This window comes from Adelges cooleyi, unplaced genomic scaffold (genome assembly GCF_023614345.1).
Source record: "Adelges cooleyi isolate 19-005CV unplaced genomic scaffold, UGA_ACOO_1.1 ACOO_flye_CR_arks_rails_tigmint_CR_PRNA_108, whole genome shotgun sequence".
NCBI classification, from domain to species: Eukaryota; Metazoa; Arthropoda; class Insecta; order Hemiptera; family Adelgidae; genus Adelges; species Adelges cooleyi.
This window is the reverse complement of record NW_026095761.1, coordinates 3,839,161-3,860,737: the sequence shown is the minus strand read 5'-3', so window position 1 is coordinate 3,860,737 and position 21,577 is coordinate 3,839,161. Positions and strand designations below refer to the sequence as shown.

At 33.5% G+C, this 21,577-nt stretch overlaps 1 protein-coding gene across 3 annotated transcripts in view; it reads right to left on the bottom strand.

Moving 5' to 3' along the window:
* The window catches only part of LOC126838221 (neuronal PAS domain-containing protein 2-like), a 73,032-nt gene that overhangs the window by 24,175 nt on the left and 27,280 nt on the right, over positions 1–21,577 (bottom strand). For 2 of the 3 annotated variants that reach the window (XR_007685678.1, XM_050572481.1), the window contains exon 1: positions 20,548–21,561. The exons of the other annotated variant lie outside the window; for it this stretch is intronic. Coding sequence is in view for 1 of the 2 variants with exons in the window: in XM_050572481.1 (XP_050428438.1) it covers positions 20,548–21,257 (710 nt within the window). In the remaining variant the exon portion in view is untranslated. Of the gene's footprint in view, positions 1–20,547; positions 21,562–21,577 lie in introns of those variants that run through there. 3 annotated transcript variants of the gene reach the window in all.

Sequence of the window (21,577 nt, the reverse complement as noted above, 5' to 3'; positions counted from 1 at the left end):
CGCTTTTCCCACAACAACACATTCAGAAGACGCTACCCACCTGTAATTTGTACCGTGGAAACGGGCAAGGGCGCGTACAATGAATACCGCAGACAGGCTGTGTAACAGATAATACTAGATTCACAATATTTCCATGGAAGAATAGAGGAGAATCTATTTACATACAACAGTTGAAAAACAACCCAAACCCAATTATATGTTTTTTCAAGGGCTCTATCGCTTTTAAAAATTCAACGATAACTTTTATTATATTTAATTGAGGATAATTTTCTGAAAATGTCGATTAGTCGTTAACCGGATGGGATAATCACGACGACAAAATTGCAATTATTTGAACATAATGACAAAAATGATGAGATGGAGAAAAATCAGTGTACCCCCGTATTTTATTATTTTAATTTAGCCGAACATTGTTTTGAACATGTACTAAAATAATGGATATCCAGGCGACAGATTTATGTGTGATAACAAATAACAAGGTTTCGAGGTAAAGCCAAGTAAGGCACGAGGAAAAATAGGTTTAAAAAAAAAATTATAGGTCAAATTATTATCAAATAATATGTATCGATACTCGAGGTTATCGTTTGTAAGCAAACACCATTTAGTAAGGGGTTTCGTATAGGCAAATCCCATGGCGGGTGATTTCTCAGCATCGTTGTTTTCGTACTTGATATTATAACATTATCGCATTATCATACTATCATATGAAATTCGAATTTATCTTTGATCCGTATAGTAGATACAAAAATATCAAATTTTCTTTCTTGTTTCATTTTATTTCTATGAGAGGTAATAAATTTAAACTAGAAAACATTTTAATCCTGAAAGATATAATACTAATTAATATTATACTAATAGATATATTGGTATAATAGAAATTATACTAATATAAAAATGCGCAATTGTAATATTAGAAACAATCTCTCCAACTTGGTAACAGATTTAGTTCAAAACACGGTTGTAGACAACAAGTATACAAGTAGGAAAATACTATCACAACTAGACCACAACACAGTGACCAATATTACTAATACAATTTTAATTACAAACGAGAAATTGGACATCATATACAATACCATAAAAGGCAGCGTTCCAACAGTATAATATTATTATACTTAACATTCTTACATAAGCATAAGGTTTTTTTTTTTTTAAGTAAATATACCTACTATTTCCGATATCCGTTCATCGCACACACGGTATTAACATAGTATTTCCAAAATTATCTCACAACTTACACAGGCATGGCCGTCATTGTGTTGCCGCTAAACAAATCTTTTATTATTACAAACGCACTTTGGTATCTCGTCGTTATAACCTATCTAACCCGTACACGCCGCCTACTTACTTTCTTTGGCTTTCCAAAAAAAAAAAAAAATTGTATGGACACATACACACGGTTAAGTTTTCGGGAGCATCGTCGGTCTCTCTCCGGCCAAAGGTGGCAATGAACTCGTTGAAAACATACTCTAAAAATATTACACCTCGACCTCGACTCTAAGAAAACAGCTTATTTAAAAGAAAAGCCAGAACTGTAAGGATCGGTCCATAATAGGGCGCGGTGAGTTCATAGGTCTACAGGAATTATATTACAACTGAAAGTGATAAAATCACTTTCAAATAAACGCTTCGATGCGAATCTGTTAGATGGTACGAATACAAAAATATTGATAAAAGCCAAGCAACAACAACAATTTGCTTAAAACTGTATTTTTAGTATCAGGCCGTCCATAACAATAATTTGTGCTCATTTTTACTCATGAATTGTAATTAACAATACACAATGAAAATATTTCCAGATACCTGTCGACTGTTGTGATTCACTTGAGCACAGCAATCTAGAAAAAAAGTGTAATATCCCTCCCCTCTCCTTTGTTTTCTCTCAGGCTATTTTTCAGACCTCAAGTCCTAAACACTACGCCTAAAAAAGAGAAATAAAGAAAAAGTTTCCATCCTTTCTAGTAGAGAGGGTTCATGATATTTGTTTTGGTTTGTCAACGAATTTGGTACTCATTTGACTATTTAAAAAAAAACAATTTACATCACCGTCATTTTAAGTTGAAAAACGTGTAAGTTTATTTTTTGAGTTTTTTGCCAATTTTACAAGTGAACTTTTTAAATGTTTGGCTCAAGAAAGTACCTGATGAGAACGATTCCTTCCATCTATACAGTTGCTAGACGAACAAAACGGTTTACAATATTATGAAGACATATTTTGGGATACTAAATCTCCTTTTCGATTTTTTTTTAAGTATAGGTACTCCAGCAGAACGTAAAACCCACGTGCGATAATACTGCAATCTAATCACAGCAAGACACGACCGATCGTTCGGCAACCCGATTAGGTTACATTATGCCGTCAGTGAATATTATATACTTAACACGTTCTGTTGAAAAACAGAAACCGACACTGTCTTAGGCGCAAAGTGAACCCGACGCATCCCTGTCGCCCACCAAGTCTCCGAGGGATCGACCACCATCAACGTCGACCTATTTATCAGGAAAAAAGACACGGCGAAAAACATCTTGATTTATTTATTTTCTTAACTCAATCTCTCGCTGGGAAATGGGAATATATTACCTTTTTATTTTGCCATTCTCTCTTTTACTCACTCACACTCACACGCACACAAACATATTACACAATGTATGAATTTTAAATTAGAAAACGAGAGCGGACCATAATATTATTTGTAAAACGAAACGAAAAAAATCGAAGTAAACCACAATCGAAACGTGCACATTTGTGTTTGCAATCTTAACAAAAATAAAAATTTACACGCAACGATCGCACGATAAAAAAATGTGTACCGCATTTGGATGCATCATCATCATCATCATCATCGTGGCGTTTGTATTACCGAATAAGCCCCGTGCGTTTAACGCTAACACTACTAAATATGTATGACCATTTTAAGCATCGTTAATAATAATTTTTTATTGTGATGGATTGTTGTTTACGCACCAAGTACAGGGAAATCGTATTGACAATAACGAGACGGCGTGTTTCTAATAAAGAAGATATTGTGCAATGTGCGAATAAATATTATGGAGATCACCGACAGAACTAAGGATACCTATTTATGATATGGGAAAATTCCGATCGGTTACACAATTACGCGTCGTCGTCCAGATGGACAAACCGATCAGAAAAATACATAAAATACTCGACAGCATGCTTGGATTAAGATAACAAAAAGAAAAAAATTTAAAAATTTTACAATAAAAGAAAAATATATTTATATATATATATATATTTTTATAATAAATATACATATTAAGTTGGATAATCCAACAGGATTTGTCTTTGGAACAAGTCCAATCGGCTTACGGTTTCAATTAAAAGAGAAATAGAAGATTGCAAATAAAAAAAGAGTAACGCAATACTTGTTTATTTTCAACTAAATGTGAATTAGTTTACTTTTTTTTTTAACTCGAGCACTTTTTTAATCCCTCTCATGACACGACCGTTTCACAATAGATGATATTGTATTATTCACGTTTTACAAATTTACACATTGCCCGGTTATGTGCCAATATCATTCTGCTATCTATACATAAAAAAAATAAAGAATCATAAGGACTCTCGTTGAAAATCATAACACACTAGACGAGTCACGGAGAGCGCTAATAATTAATAAATAATAATATATATATATATATATTGTTGCATCAATAATGGAATAATTATTATCATCACACTACTTCTGCCCGACGATTAGGTGTGCAGCAACACCGGTTGAATGTTATCATGAACATCATAATTATGAAATTTTTCAACAAATTTTCTTTGTATCAAGAATAATCGATTACTTTAAACTCACGCAAAGATGTGCACGCATGAATTTCATTTTTATACTCAACGCGGTTGTTAATACACATCACCGATCAAAAATCATTTACAAATCAAAACTTATTAACAAATGTGTTTGAACACGATTTTGAAATATTGTACACGCATGTAATTTTTTTTTTGTAAAACCGTTGAAGAGGTATAATATACGTATATATACACATATATATATTCATATTATGTCTCAGATTTATAAACCGACAGCTGGATAATCGTAGTGGGGCTAGTAGTAAAATAGTATTTTATTTGTTTGTACATCATTATTGTAGAAAATAACATACAAACTCGGATAGTTGTTGCCGAGAATGGAGGAAAAATACAAGTATCTTATTTTTTTTTTTATTATGATCCGGTTTTTAATGTAAAATAAAACGCACTAGCAGTAAGTACAACACATAAGTGCAAATGCAAGACAGACAAAAAAATTAGGTACAGGTAACACGAATACTAATTCATTGGATTGAATACTGGCCAATTTTATAGACTAGCAATCTATTATGTATCTATTATGTACAGAAGATGGCAAGATCATTCTTAAGCTCCGGATACTGGTTTTTTCATGCTAACCTCGAGTAAATACAACAAGTCAACGTACCAACGGTCTCTCAAGTAAAAAAAAAAAACCCATCGAAATTATTGTTTGAAAAATCGTAAAATTGTAAAAAAAAATACATATTCTAATATATTACAAACAAAATTGACATAAAAATAAATGTTTAACGCATAGAATTGTACATAAAAGGGGCCATAAAATTTAGCCGACATTGCCCCTCCCCCTTGTAACCGCCGTCCCTATAATTTAACTATCAGAATACAATAATTTTATTGTAACAAATAATGTAAATTTTGTCTTGGAAACGTTTGCAAACTGAATAAAAACTACATAGAACATTACGCGGATGAGATAAAAAAAAATGCATCCGTACCAACCACAAACACATAATATAAAACGATAGACCACAACCAAGTCAAAAACTAGGTCATCTCCTATCGCCAATAACGATTTTTAATAAACCAAAATTATAATAATAATAAATTATAAAATATAACGATATACGTGCAAAATTGATCAATATTAATACAATATATACATATATAGAACGGACGGACGGGGGGGTTCAATTACAAACACATATGGGGCGTTTAAAAAATCCATCTTCGGAAACGGGACATTCATAATTTTTTTTTAAATGCATATACATACTATGTACATATATTTAATTTTTCGCCTTACAACAGAATGTTACACGGTCGTGACATTGTATACTAACTGAACGGGCACTTAAAAAACGTGGATGCACACATAAAACAGGCACCTGCGATTATATCATCAACAAGTATAATACATATAAGCTCTAGTCGACCGAAAGTGCAATAACAATAATAATAATAAACGGTTATAACAATATGGTTGTACAGTGCGTTAAGAACCCTTAAGAGCCAGCGATAAAATATACAGTCGGTATCAGCTCAGTATGTACAATAAAAACAAAATTTGAATAACCCATTCCGCCGGACTCCAAAAAAGTCGGCAGCAGTGTGTGAATTATCCGTTTGAATATGAATTATGATTACCCATTAGATGTAAAGAGCAGAGAAGTACAATAATTATCATTTCAAGGCTCGAAAGTTAGTTAATGCTTAATAAATAACAAAAAATTAAAAGGAAAAACAAACAATTACTCTCTCGAAAAATCCAAAATGGTAGACTTGCAGAAATTATTTCACATGTAAAATGCTGATCATTTAAAGAAAAAATAAAAAAATTGACAATTTTTTTTGTTGCGCAGGTCTTTTAATTTATGGCCGTTACACCTATAAATTTGTAAGTAGTAAAAAACATGGTCACGTAGATATACTTTTGAGTAGTTTAAATCTGAAGAATATAATATTTTAGAGGACTTTCAAAATGTAATTTAGTAAAGAAGATAAGCTAAGAAAAATATATAAAAAGTAGATTTTATTTTTTATTCTACAAGTTGGATGATTTTGTTCTGAAACCATAAATATACATATACTTCAACAAGAATTGCATATCCTGAACCTCTTAACAAATAGGGATGCAACTTGAAAACTACAAAAAATATGCAAATTTTTAACGCATAATTGGGTAGTAAGTGCATAATCGGATCGTTTTTAACGCATAAAGTTCCGGGCCCAAATGATTTTTTCTACATTTTTTTACTTGAAATTATTTTGCTAGACATTAACACAATTGATATTTTGGCCGAGACCGAATTTTATTCCTATTACACGGTTCAGGGGAATAAATATTATTATTTTGCGGTCAGTATTATGACTTTTACACCAAGCAAGTAATATTCGTTATAACTAGAAAGCAGATTTTTAGGGTTTATCACGTTCATATAAGATGCACTCAACTAATAAATTTTAACTAATAAATCAAAAAATAATATTACAATATATTATTCCATTAAAGAACCACTAAAATATACGCTTAAAAAAATCAATGATATTGGTACAAATAAAATGTTCAATTTAAAAACCAAAACAACATCTTTGGTAAAAACAAGAAAATACCGTTATTATAATGTTAGGTTAATTAATAATACTAATTAATATTATTTCACATAATTTATTTGGTAATTAAATCATACGTATTAACTTTTAAAAAGTCACTCTTAAAATTTAATACATACTTGAAAAACCTACAAAAAATATGAACTTTGACAGACAATTATGAAATATATTTTGAATTATGCAACATAGGTCAAATATTTTCTAATCACCGAAATTCACTCTAATAATATGCAAAATACATTTTTCTCTAAGAATTTTGTAGTCAACAAATCGTCCACATTGTATGTTTACTCCGTTGAGCTGCATTTTTAAAAATCCGCTTTCTAATTATAACATAAAATGTATAATGGATAATTCCCATTATTAGGATATGTTAAAATTTCTGGAAGACTTGTACCGAGGAAATTCCTAACAACAAGTCTCCGGGCAATCTATTGGGGTCCATTTTCGGATCCTTCATAATATGGAGGAGGGGGCGTGAAAAAGGGCAAGTACAGAAGTAGCCAAGATTTTTTTTAAATTTTATTGTAGGATACAACGACAATAGTATTTAATCGGTGTTTGTGCAGCAGCAGCAGCAACACACCATCGACGGCAATAATAATTATTTTTAGTTGCATTTTCATTGGGAATGTGACATGCCAATATATATTGTATCAGCAACCGCTCCTCCGTTGTCTGTCCCAAGGTTTTTTTTTTTTTTTTTTCAAAGATTACGACACTTCTTTATCGTTTAGTTATTATACACAAGAAGACGATTATTATTTATTGTGCACCGCTGCTCAGAGTGGTTTAATCTAATTTTATCTCATTCCAGAAAGTATGATTGTACACGCACACTCGCTACCAAAAGAACGCATACTCACGCACCGCTCGCCTTATTACCGTTTAAAATTATTATTGTTATTAGTTATATTATGTTATTTTATTTTTGTAGTTACTATTTATAATGGGATAATTTAAACAAAATAATTCCCAACCGTTTTAGGACCGGACCGAAGATAGCGTTGTGTCTAACTAATTACCAACCCGGAAACAAAATTATTGAAAATATTCGTATGGCTTTTAAATAGAACTAATTAATGTCGGAATTATTTTGTTATGGTCAAAATGAGACTATTCTAGACACTGGACAAACTAGACTTAGGTTTTTTTTTAAGCTATTTTTACTCTTAACAGTTTTTAGATAAGTCCAAGGTCGTTTAGACTATGTAATATACTATATATATGTGTATTATATTAGGTAATATATTTAAGTTTTAGCTACGGTGCGAAGCCAAGAAGGAATTGTTTTGTTACAAGTTTTTTTTCTGTACCTACAATATCTTCTAAACGGCTAAACCGAATCGCTAGAATAAAAAAAAATTGTTTGAGATATTCTTTAGACAGTACTATCGACGACATACATTGCTAACAAAAAACAACATCAAATCCTTTTCCCTATCTGATAAGGTAAAAACTTTTTCTTTTTCGCTGTTTTGGGAGTAGTTTTAGGGCTCTGGTCTGAAAATTAGTCGGATGAATGATGATATATTGTTGGGCCACCAAAATATACATTATTTTCTCCAAAACAATTTTTTTTTAAGTAAGGAAACCCCCAAAAAAATGGAGGGGGGGAAATTACACTTTGATCGTAATAAATTTCTAGCTTGCTATGTCAAAGTGAACGTCAACAGGAAATTGAAAATATTTTCATTATATTGTTAATTAAAATACATGAGTAACAACAACGGCACAAATTATTACACAGGATAATCAATTTAACGTGACAATCACTTTTTCGGAAAATGTTTAAAACTGTAATGTTTTCAAATTGATTATCCATTAGCGGCCTTTGCACTGGTATTTTATTAAGGCGTACTGCATAGGCAATTTGTCACTAAAATTTTCAAGCATACATAAGAATCACCGCACACCTAGATCAAAACTGTAGCAACTAAAAAAATACCTTTTTTCAGAAATCCCAAAAAACTTATTTTAAAGTTAAATAACTTGAACTTGATAATTCTACTTTAACTGTTTGTTTTAATAAAACAGTTTTGTACAAACAACATAAGTGCACTCCGCTTGATGTCCGAGCAGAAACTAAACTTTTGAACGACTTTGGTAGCTAGGATTATGGGATTAGTCATTTTTACAAAAGGTACCTACAGCGCCATGTTTTGTAGAGTAATCAAGATAAATTTAAATTTGTATTGTTGGTTCATGCAATTCGCTTGTAGAATCTGAATAAACAAACAACTATTAATACTCACTTTTGAGTTGTTACAGTTTTGATCTAGGTGTACGATATTATCACAGGAAAAGGATATTATCTATTATGATAATTAATTTTATTTCTGAATTTTCATAATTGCATACCATGATACAGGCTCTATTTTTGTACAAAAAACAAAAAAAACCACAAGTTTCTAAAAAAACTCAGATTTATTATTTGAAAATACAACAATTGGATCCTTCTTAATATTTATGAGATTGCAACCAGGGCGCAAATTTTGCATTATTTGTTGATCGATTTTGACAATAATATCAAAAACGAATCTTCAAAAAATGTAGGTATTTAGATTCGATACAACAAAGCAAGTAATGAAAAATCTATACTCAGATCTTATCTTAATGCGCAGGCGCCTACAGGAGTAATGCGTTTTGGTTTTTGCGAAATACCCTTCTCTCTCGAGAGACCGAGTGTTTATACCAGTTTTAAAAAGTAGTGTCGGATTACGTATTTCAGAGTACAGTAATAACACCGACTTAGGTCGATAGATCCACCGCGCTATCATTAAACGGGCGTTTGCCAGTCGCTGTTGGCCGTCGGCAATTAAATTAGGTTTAAATCTGTTCCCATTACAAGACAACGTAGTCGGGTAAGCACATAATCGCAAGAATTTAACACCGTCGTCAAGTCACCTGTGCGTTTAGACAGATGTCAACAACAACGTGCACCGAACTGGAAGAATTTGTCTACAAGCGATTTGCTCGGATTGTATTTTCATTAGCGTCAAGTGTTTGCCGTCAACATAAATAAAATGCGTCGCAAACACAGACACAATTACGGATGGTGTAATTTTCATCGACATAATAGAAAAAAATCCAAGTACAATATTCTATAATAACACGTAGTAGTGGCGTTGAACAATTAAAAAAACTGGCCCCTTTCAGAAAAAAAATTGAAAAAGTTGGGACTTACGTGATGGGCTCGTGTTGACTTTTAGACATAAGCAGAGTTGGGAAGTGGGGACCCAGTCAGGCCACTTAAAAATATTTGATTAATTTAATACCTAGATAGTTAGATTTTCAATAACAAACACGCACATTGTGCACACAATATTTTTTAACACCTTTGTTAAATAATTAGAACTATGCAAATACTGATTCTAGAAAACACAAAATAAAATTATTAAAATACATAGTTTTCACAAGACCGATGAAAAGAAAATGATGTTCAATCCACAAGTCTAGTTCAACAAAAATCCCTCAGCTTGTGAACAACGCTTGTTTCCGCTACTTTAAAAAAAGTTTGACAAAACAAAGTCGACGGCTTGTTTAAATAATTTGTTTTAAACTAATTATAGTTGAAAATTACTTTTTTAATCAATAGATATATAATTTACAATAATATCTAAACAACCGTTGACGGGCCGATAGGGTTGTTAATGCGGCCTCCGGGTCCTCAGCAGGGTGATCCTATGAAGGGATAAGACACTAAATATTACTTTTTTAAATATTTTACAAAGCTCTTATCAACTTAAAAAACGTATATATCTACCTAGCTTTATAAATTAAGAATTATTCGCTGAAAATGTCGACTGGCCGATAACTAGTTTCTTGAATAATTACTTGTAGAGTTATTTAAGTTTACAAAGTAATAAACTAAATTTACTTAAAGTAATTATCCAAAACTGGGACCTGACAAAATGTTTAACAAATTATTTAAAATTGCAATAACTTTAAAAAGAAAATTAGTGTTTTACCCTTAATCGATCACCCTGCACATAACTAACCGGTCGTCTGGCCGCCCTTGGACTGAAGATTCACCCCTCTAAAGGGTGAAAATAGTAAAAATCCATACGAGGGTAGGCGGCAACGCCGGTTTGTTTAAGGTAGGTCGGGGAGGACTTTTCTATGTCTCTCCTGGAGTGAACTTTGGAGAGTTTTACGACGACTCAGTTTAATCGTCGTCGATAAAACCGGCGGGAGTTTATTAGTGCCAATAAAACAAAATTACACATCTTTATCAGGGCTAAGTACGGTAATGGTGGCGGCTACATAATAATGACGGAATAGGGGCAGCAGAAAAAACGGGGTGGGTCGTTTAACTCGTTTATAGCAAATGTCCGTCTGGCGCTATGAAACGTGCTCGAGCGTTTGCAACAACGGGGTTAAACAAACAAGAGACGACGTTTACACAATGTACTTAAGATTTTTTTTTTCTCATGTTCTCGGTCGGTAGTCAACTCGTCGGAAACTGTCACCACAATGTGTAGTAACATTGATTTTAAAACGATAAACAGACAAGCGGTGCTATTTCTCGTATCATTGAATAAAAATAAAAGAGCTGTAAGCAATCATATTATGCCCTGAACACGGCAACAACAAAGTATTATAAAGAAGGCGAGCGACAGTGTGACCACTTTAAATCAAAATAAATACTTTTTTTTATTGGTCATACCCTATTAATGATAGTCTCACCGCTAATCCCTAAACATTTTTTCGTATCCTTGATAATAATATCAGTATTTTACCGTGATAATATACAATATATACATAATACGTAGTACTGTTTCTCCCATCTCTTTCTACCGATGTTCACCATTGGATCTCTCTCTATCAACAACTATCAGTCCATTTCTTTATAGTTTTACGGTAGTGTGCGTTGTGGTCGTGGGCAGTGCAATAAAACATTTTTTTTTTTTTTTTAATGTAGGTACCTAACCAAGTACTATAAACAATAATATGTAACAATATTGTCGGCGTTGGTCGTTTTATGCTGACACCGACTGTGCGATGGTCGTCACGTGAAATTATGCAAAAGCTTTTTCCGATGCATTTCCGACGGTCGAACAGATGGGTGGGTTTGGGGGGGGGGGAGTAGATCTAATTAGAATTTTCCTACGGGGTCAATAATACGGCAAAAAAATCACAAGAATAATCAGCCAATAGTTATAAAACTAAGTTATCATAATTCCGACCGAACCAAGGTCGGCCGAACATTATTACAATGTAATATTATACGCGAGAGAGCGCGCCAGCAACGCAATCGACAAGTACATGAAAAAAATAATAGCGATTTATACTATACACAATCGACTAGATCACAATCATAGATCATAATTATTATTATTTTTTAGCAAACCTACCTACAATACATACGCGTTTACGTGAATTTTATTATTTCATACAGGAAGTTGCTGATATTACCACAGATTCGACTGGCCGCCGTTCGTCATCGTATCTGACCATACCGGCCAGACATAATACACACACACACAAAGTATATAGTTACAGATTAGTTTACACGGTACGACATTGTAACGTTCATAAAATACATATTACGTGTAGAAACGCATCGCAATAAAATTAAAAAAAAAAATAATAAAAACAGTTTCAGATGGCCGAAAAAATAATAAATTATCTTCGACGAATTTATACATAAATTATTAACATAATATTTTATTCCGCCGGTGTCAACGACCAAGAGTACAAAAAAAGGTACACTCGGTGTGGGATGAGAATTAAAAATATATACATATATTATATTTATATGCAACGACGACGGGCGACGATTTATTTTTGTGTTGGTTGAAGAATTTTAAAATTCTACATCTGCCAAAATTTTCAACGCCGACGACGACAATACCGAATTACAAGTCAAGAAAAAACACAAATTTTAAACATTGTTCAAGTAAATTCGAATTCCGTAGAATATTATTAGAATACTAAATAATATTTATAAGAAAAAAAATGAATGTAACAGATTGTTTGTAACATTCAATTTAAAATGTATTTAAAAAGAAATATAATTGTAATTTATTAATAATAAATTAGGTATTTAAAATAATTTATTATTCAAAACAAATACCATCAAAATGTAGGTATTTCAATTAAACAGTTTTTTGATCCGCTAAAGAACAACCATATTTTAAAAAACACATTTTCCGAATAATTATTCGTCATTTAAAATTAAAAATCCGACTTTTAAAGCTTACTTATAAAAAACGTTGCTTATATTTAAAATATTAAGTAAATATTTTCTATAATTTATTAATATTCTTCTTTATTTTTTGATAGCCCAAAAATCAATTTCATTGTTGCCAAAAACCCCGCCAAAAGCAATAACCCCCAGTTGATGGCTCCAACAAAATATGTTTATTACAACTATTTGAAAAAGTATACAATTTTGTGGTGTAGGCTTATTTGTTGTTGTTTGATTATTTAATTAAATGTACTTATCAACAAATATTGATTTTAACAAGTTTATGATAATCTAGAAAGAACTTAGGTATAAGAATAGGTCTTTGTAGTGACATCCCCCTCCGACAAAGGCAACTTAAACAATTCTCACACGTTGTTTTTTAAATTCCACATAATCTTAGATCATTTTATGTACCTACCATTATCATGAAGAATTCCAGCTTAAGAAAAAATATCTTTATACAGTCAAATATTAAAAATTTAGAAGATGCCCTAGAGAACTATTATCGGTGTATGGGCGGGCCCCATCTAGCCGATACTAAAACTGCTCGTGATCACTTAAAACGTGTCAGAAAACCTATGCACGTTTAAAATTGCTGCAATTTACTAGTCTGAAATGTTATACTGGCAATTTTACACAAAGAAGCGGTTGAATAGTTTACTTAAAAATTTATTCAAAATGCACGAGCGGTCAAGAAGAGACCCCCCGGGGAATATGGTATAGTTTTTTTTCCCTAGATCATGAAATAAAAATTTAAAAACACAAGACTATAACTGGTCGTCTGGGACACGAATCGCCTAGTTGTGTGGGGCGTGGTGCGAATACTGAGAACCAGTATATATTTTTTTTATATTAATATACATGTACACCACCGTTTTTAGCGAAACACAAAAAAACAACTAGATTATAGAGTAGCGGAATAACTTATGACTATTATTAAATTCTATACATCTTGGCGCGGTGCGGTCACGCGACGACGGTCAAATGGCAAAACTATTTTGTTCTTATAGAACGGGCAATTTTTTTTTCAACAGCAGCATTTAATATTTTTTAGCGAATATTTGCCGAAAAATTCTCTGGTCGAACAAACACGAAAGTAATTATTATCATCGCTTAAAAATAAATGTATTCACATAGATATATACATAATAATAGTAATTTAAAGTGCAAAAACACAGTGCTCTGTGCATTAATTGCATAGTATCGTCTCGAAGAAACACCACGCGTGTGAATCGAATAAAAATTACATTTAACTAGAGGGACCGATTAAAAAAGAACTCAACAACGTACTCGATATTATGTAATAATAATTCAACAGATAATAATAATAATAATAAGAGTAACAAACAACAAGTGCGGGCAAATTAAATGCAACGTTAATTGGCCGCGGTTTTGAAATACGATTATATTTTATTGGTGTGCATTTCTCAACACCGACCAAGTACCGGCTGACTAGAAAAAAAAATGGCCAACTAATGTTGTGTTTAATAAAAAATTTTTTTTAATATCGCATAACACACGTCATACACACATACTGCGAATTCAACCGAACAGAGAAGAGCTGGTAACAGAAAAGTAGCACGATCCAGTTGTCGCAATAACACCCTACTAAAAACCCCAAAAATGTTGGGGGAAAATATCGAAAAAAAAATTTCCCGGCTTGAAACGAAAATAAATATACCCCATTGGATACACAGCAATAATTATCATTTTCTGATGTAAACTCAGCACACAATATCTCATCCTTGCGAATGTCCGGCCAAACGGAACCAATAAACGCCAGGTTTTTTTTGCTGTGGTTTTTTTGTTTCAAGAGGTCGCCGACCGTGCTTGTGCAAAAAAAAAAAACACAAAAATAATAATAAATAACAAACACATCGGTTTAATACGTATGTATGAAGATTGAGAAGAGAAGGAAGAAAATACAAGAACGTTAAAGTCATAAATATACATATAATATTATATTGTATTATTGTTTTATTGTTAATACCGCGTGGAAAAAAATATATAATCATGCTCGAAACGCGCACTTAACCGAAAAACATCTAAACCGTATCCCATTAAACGATTCACACGGTCCTACCGTAATAATAAACCAAAATACCATACGGAAATTTTTGTTGGCACCGGTGGTTTTTTAGTTTAATTTTTTTTCGGTGGGGGGGGGATCTTGTTATATATGGTCAAATACAATAAACGACAGAACCACCGCGTGTTTAAAGGGCTCGCGCAGACAGGCACACAAAGAAAAAGGACCATTTTTTTTATCGCACACATTTAAAAAAAAAATTTCACATTCGATTTACGACGTTGCTGTTTTCGAAACGACCAAAAATTGTATTATAACAACTCGCCTAAACAACACCACACACATTCCATCTGTACGACTAGTCATGATTTCAATCTCAAATGAAAAAAAATGCCCATCGTTAGATTTCAGAAGTTAAGCCTTGCAAAGCAGTAGACTTTATAGAGATTGGGTCGAGGAAAGGGGACCAGCTAAATAAAATAAAAAAACATGATGAAACAGTCCCGTCCGTCAATCTCTCCTTATTTAGAGACTGTTCACGACACGAAGATTCAAATACTCAACCAAAGTGTAACAAACATCTCGAAACTTCTCACCAAACAAACAACAATATACATCAAGCTAGCTAATACTAATATACAAAGTAAATTCAAGTCATGCCGGTGAAATGTCAGAAAATCACAACTAACCTACTAGATACTACACATAGCTGTATATAAAATACATCAGAAATAAAATGGTAAATAATTTTACCTAAAAAAACAATCCCAGTCTATTTATTAAGACTTTTTCATGTAATATTTTCATACTCTTATCGGTTGTTAGTTGGCCAAAATTTCATATATTTTTCTGCAATATAATCCTATCCCTCGTGTGTTAAAAATTAAACCCGTGTGTTGATGAAAATTCCCGATTGGGCGATAACCAGTTTTAAACAACAACTTCTAAAGTTGGACAAGAGGAACGAACGGAGCAAATATAAATTAATATGTTTTAGGAATAAATTAATTAACAACTTGCAATTACAACTTAATGATTTTTAATAATAAGATGTTAATACATCATGTACTACACATGATTAAACAAAATACGACCATTATTGATTCTGCCTATAAAACAATAATTGCATTTAAGTACGAGTGTACCCGGTGTTCAGTTTACATTTACTTCGCTTGACTCAAGTTAATAATCTTTTTCGGTTTGTTTGCATTAATTGGCAATGTAAGCGGGTTTTGTGTACACGTTAATTGGCTTAGTCGATTGCATAATATATCAAATAATATCATTTGGCAGTGCCTAAACGGTTCGTCGAGTTAATGTGCCAAGTCACACGGTTTAGAATTATATCCGAAAAAAAAACAACTAAACTACAATGTATAATTGCGTCGGTCAAAGGACAAGCAGAACAAAGTTCATCAAATTAAATGCAATCGAAGCGAAAACATCAAGATGGATTAAAAAAAAAACTTTACTTTTCGAAAAATGTAACAACTATTTTACTGGCAGACCAAAGCAAAGCCACGTTACCTATTTATACTGTGAAAAAACCATATTTTTAAAATCTAATCTATTTTTATGTGACCCCTTCCGGTCGGAGTTAATCGATTATCGATTGACAACAGCTTAGATAATACAAAACCGGGCAGTATGTAATTATTTTAAAACATGTTGCGTTTCCCTCGTTTAGATGTTATTGAATAAATATTTCGTCTATCTTTAAAAATTAACCTCACGGTTAAAAATAAATTGGAACCCTTCCCGTTGTCTGTCTACCTTTATAATAATAACAATAATACCATAATTTTAAACAGTGAGCTTTATTATAATAATACCATAATTTTAAACAGTGAACAAGGAAAATATACCGAGAACGCAAATTAAACCACACTCCTTCCGCCGTCGCTATTCTTGAGTGCGTTGAGCCGTTTGTGGTTGAAATATCTTTATATGTGTTTATTATACATAAAAAAAAACATTTTTTTATTTCAGAACAAAACCATAGAGGCCGACTTCGAAACGAACTATTGTTTTCCGAATAAGTTTTATTTTGTTTCACCCTTTTTGATTCCCAGAACCCTACTTAAAATCCAATATTGTTAATTAAAAAGAATTTGTTTTTTGGGGGGGGGGGAGTAGCTTTTCTGGTAAAGGTTTCACAATAATTCAAGAAATATGTCACCGAAAATATAATGATATAAATAAATAGAATTTTAACCGTAAAAAAACATACACTCATGTACACAAACACAATACAACAAGTGTGAACAAGGCGCGTTCCAGGAAAGCATTGTTTTTTCCCCCCCCGGTGAAATTAATTGAAAAACCGGCAAAATATTTATGAACATATTTTTCGGCGGGGTTTATTTCCAGAAAAGCTAAATTAAAAATCTGTTCTCGGAACACTGGTTGTTTACACTATACGGGTACAAGCTGTGAAAGTAAACACTTAAAATTCAATTTTAAAAAAAAAAGGGAAGCAGTTTTTTTCGAAAGGTCGAAAAATTGTCATTTACAAGAGCAGCGTCAGAAGTGAGTATAATAAAAACGGAAATTAATTTTTGATATTATGCAGTCGTGGAATTAAATATTTTCTAGGTTTGACCTAGATAGACCAAACGATTACCGGTTACCAAAGTTAGTCATTTAAACGATAGTAATTATTCTTTCGCATACATTTTTCTTCACAAGAACAAATACACTAAAAAAGTATACAAGAGAGGGTAAACGAGAAGAAAACGGTTTCAAGATGGGAGGAGGGCATAGTCTTGTTTCGGCATAGAATAGATGTCCCCATAGAATAGATTTGAAAAATTAATTTAAAAAAAAACGCTTGAAATACACGCTTCAGAAAGTGACTGGCGGTTTAGTCTCTTTTTTTTTTATAACATTTGACGCTTTTCGTTCCCCTTCAGATTATTTTTTTTGTATACACTTTTATATTATTATATACTTTACAGGTTTAACTCGGTGTGCTTAAAGTCAAGTACCCAAGGGAAGGATGACAAATGTCCAACCAAGTGTTGTAAGCGAAAATAATTCGAATTTAATTTAGTATTTTAAGTTATTATTTTTCTTAAATGTAACACAGTTTTTATTGGAAAAGTAGGTAATGAAATTATATTTTGTTCGCCAGACATTTGGTTGTTGACGAAATCGTGTTGATAACAATGGCGAATACGACGACGAGACTGGAAAATACAATTATAATAAGTGGTCGTTTTTAAGTGGATTGATCTATTATGCGCAAATCACATTATGTCATTTCCAACGTAACTTGGTATATTTTTAAAGATTATTTTCGGTGGTCGAAAAAGTTGTATAACGTTTTCAAAACATACCACCCCGCACATTATAATGGAACGTGAAGAAAAAAAAGTTTTTTTACCTGAACACGCGTGCCGACAATTTAGTTGTTGGAAAACATAGAATTGAACATTTTCGACTAGACCAAAAATAAACGACAAAACTAAATACTATGTTAAGCGCCGTAGTTTATTCTGCTGTTTATCAACTGAGTAGGTAATAAGAAAATACCAGTTACCACAGCGGTTAGAACATGGTCAGCGTATGTATCTGATAACGTAACACGCGAATACCAGCTCTGTAACCAATCATTAACCGCGCAGTTACCATGCGGTAACCGCGAGCTGGTTACCGGCGGCTATTTACCGTTTTCGACAATAGACGATATTTGTATATATTTTATTCGTTCAAATCGAAGTACCGAAGAGTTGGATGTAAATCCAATCAGGTTAAAAAAAAAATAAATCAAAAAGCCAAAAACAACCGTAAATACGTGTATTCAATTGTTTTGCTAAAAAAAAAAAATTCTATAGTTTGTGCGTGATGTGCCGATGTGTAATTGTCGGGTGTATTTTTATTAATTGTGCCGGCTTGTCGCAGCCCGTTAAAAAACACTCATAAAAAAGCTCGTTAAATCAGTTAAAAAAAAAAAAACCAACGCGTATGTAAGTATCTCCATTAACAAAACGTGTGTTTGTTGATGTACGCCGCCACAACAACAGAACTATTTATTTATTATTTGTCGGATAACCGACGGTGTGCAAATACGATATTTTATTGCGTTTTTATTATTAATATATATATATATATATATATACACACCAATAACGATTCCACCATAACCGCAGAGAGCTGTATTTTAGTATACGCGGTTTTTCAAATAGTCGTCGTTTATCGATTTTAGTCGACTTGTCGTAAGAAAAAACATGTTATTTTTTTTCCCCCGAAAATAATCAAATTCATTATTTATTTGCGGTTTTAAAGACGGCAAAATAATTTGTCCAACGATGTATTCATTCGAATTGTATGATAGAAACACAAAACACTAACTATAGTTACCACCATTGCGGTTGTCTGATACCATTTACCGGTTACCAAAGTTCTGTAACCGACCGTTTACCGTGTACGCATTGATAATGTATTATAATAATGTTATAGCCGATACTATATTATTGTGTTTTGTATCACACACACACACACACGGTTGCAGTAGTAAACGCACATTAAAAATATTTACCAGAGAAAATAAATGTAATTTCGTTGTTCTGGTCTTAAAACACTGCACAAAAAAACCACTTAAAACACTACCTTTTCGCTTACTTCATATGTTTTACTTGGATAGAGGAGATCACGAGACGCAGTAGTTTACACGGTATTAATATATCAGTTGTATTTTCGTTAAAGCGACAAATAGGAATATTTATGATAAAATATATCGGATAAACAAAACACCGGAGATTACAATATTGTGCCTTTTTAAAAGAGGCGTCACGCTGCCACTAATATTGTAACCGAAAATAATAATAACTAATTATTGAGAATATATGTATCGATAAAGAGAAAAAAAAACCATAGGAATGTTTGTCGTTATTATGTGTTATTATTTCTCTGTTATTTATCTCCTGGGTAAATATCAAGTCGGATCGAACAAAGAATATTATATTATTATATTGTATATAATATTTACATTTGGGTATCGACGAACAAATTTACCGTTTAAAACGCCACGTCCGTCGTGTGTACCATTTGTGATATAAAAAAAACATGTTCAAAACGTTTTTTTTTAAACGGCTTAATCGCTGTCGCTCGACTTTTTTTAAGAAAAATAAAATATACAGGCCGATTCGTTAAGAAGAAGACGAGATACTGATTCATTTTTTTAAAATAATTGCAATTTTTAGTATTTATTTTTGTTGAAAAACATTTTTTGTTTGTGTTATTTTACAATAGTATTTAACAATTGCCTAAATATTTACATTTTTTTTCAGTATTTTCCAGAGCTTTGTCGACTCGAAGTTATAATTATTGAACCGGTCAAGTTTAAAGTTTAAAGTCTAGGACGGGAGTAGTATTATTTTTATCAGCGCGCATTTCCCTATAGAAATCCACCACCTCCCGTCCTAAATTTTAAGCATAGTAACTTCTAGTTATTATCCAAAACTGGTCAATATAACCGGTCAACATGTTCAGCAAATTGTTGTTAATTTAAAAAGTCAATTGAATATGAACGTTAATTTCAAGAATCCATAGGACCTCTGGAAGTAAACAATAAAGATAAAAATTCCAATATTCCGAAGTAACAACACAACAAGCTCGAGTATCTCCTCTCAAACAGAGAAACAACAAAATTGCAATTATTTTTCGAAAAAAATAGTCTTATACTTATTTGAATCACCCTGTATACACACATGGACGGACAAAGACGAGACGTGCAATTGTAGCAGTCAGTTTGGCTTTGGTTTAGGACGCGGGAAAAACCCTTCGAGCAGCAGACAAAAACAACATCTATTCAATACATTTTAAAAACCCTGTAGACAACTTTTTTTTTAACTTAAAACCCCGTTTTATTGTTGGAAGAACTGTAATTTTGGACAATTTAAAAACAAAATGTTATTATTTTTTTTTTACTTGTTAAAGTCGGACGAAGACATGCTGTAATCGTCGTTGTGGAGGTGCATGTATTGTGGAGGCGTCTCCGGCGGTGACATTAACTGGTGTTGTTGAGGCTGGAGGATTGTTGGCGGCGGCGGCTGCGCTGGCTGTTGGACGTGGTACTGTTGTTGTTGTTGTTGTTGTGGTGCCATTTCGTCGACCGAAGGGTACGCGGGCACGCCGTAACAGTCGTGGTACTGTTGCGGCGGTACCGCGGCGGCCTGGTGGTACGCAGCGGACGCCGCCGGCGGTGATACCGGTATGTTGTTGTTGGCGATTTTATGGTGATGTTGTTGATTGTACAGTATGGGAATGGCCGGAGGCGGAGACGGCATATTATTGTTGTTATTGTTGTTGTTAAGAAGCTGCTGTTGTTGTTGTTGTTGTTGTTGCATGCAGTAAGAAGCGACCGGAGGCATTTGCAACGGCGGCGGAGAGGACAGCGTCGAAGAAGCAGTACAGTTGTCATAGACGGTGGCGGTGGCCGACAAAGAGGCCGCGGACACCAGGTGCTGGTGGTGATATCCGGCGGCGGCGGCGGCACCGCTGAAACGATGGTGATAGGCATAAGGGTTGTTGCGGTGATGGTGATAGGCGGACTGGGTCGGCGGCACGGCGACGGACGTGTAACTGTTGCGGTGATAGACGGCCGACGGGCCGGCGGCCGCGCATCCGCCGGGCTCCATCGGTTCGTCGGCGTCGGCTTTTGGCGGCGGCAAGTACGCGGTGACGGCGTCCCGTCGGTAATACGCCAGTTTCGGACCCGTATCGACGAACACACAATAGATAGTCGACCGGTAGAGTAAAACCAAATATAATAAAAAATAGTACGCGAGAAAAGACCCGTTGAAATTCGTTCACAAGACGACCCTAACCGCACTCAACTCGGCGGCGCGTGCAGGACGACGGCGACACATGTTGCTCGGAAAACCGTTCGGAACGACCGCCGGCGGTAGCAAAACGCTCGACATTGAGAAGCAGATTGAAAAAATCGCGGGTCCGCCGC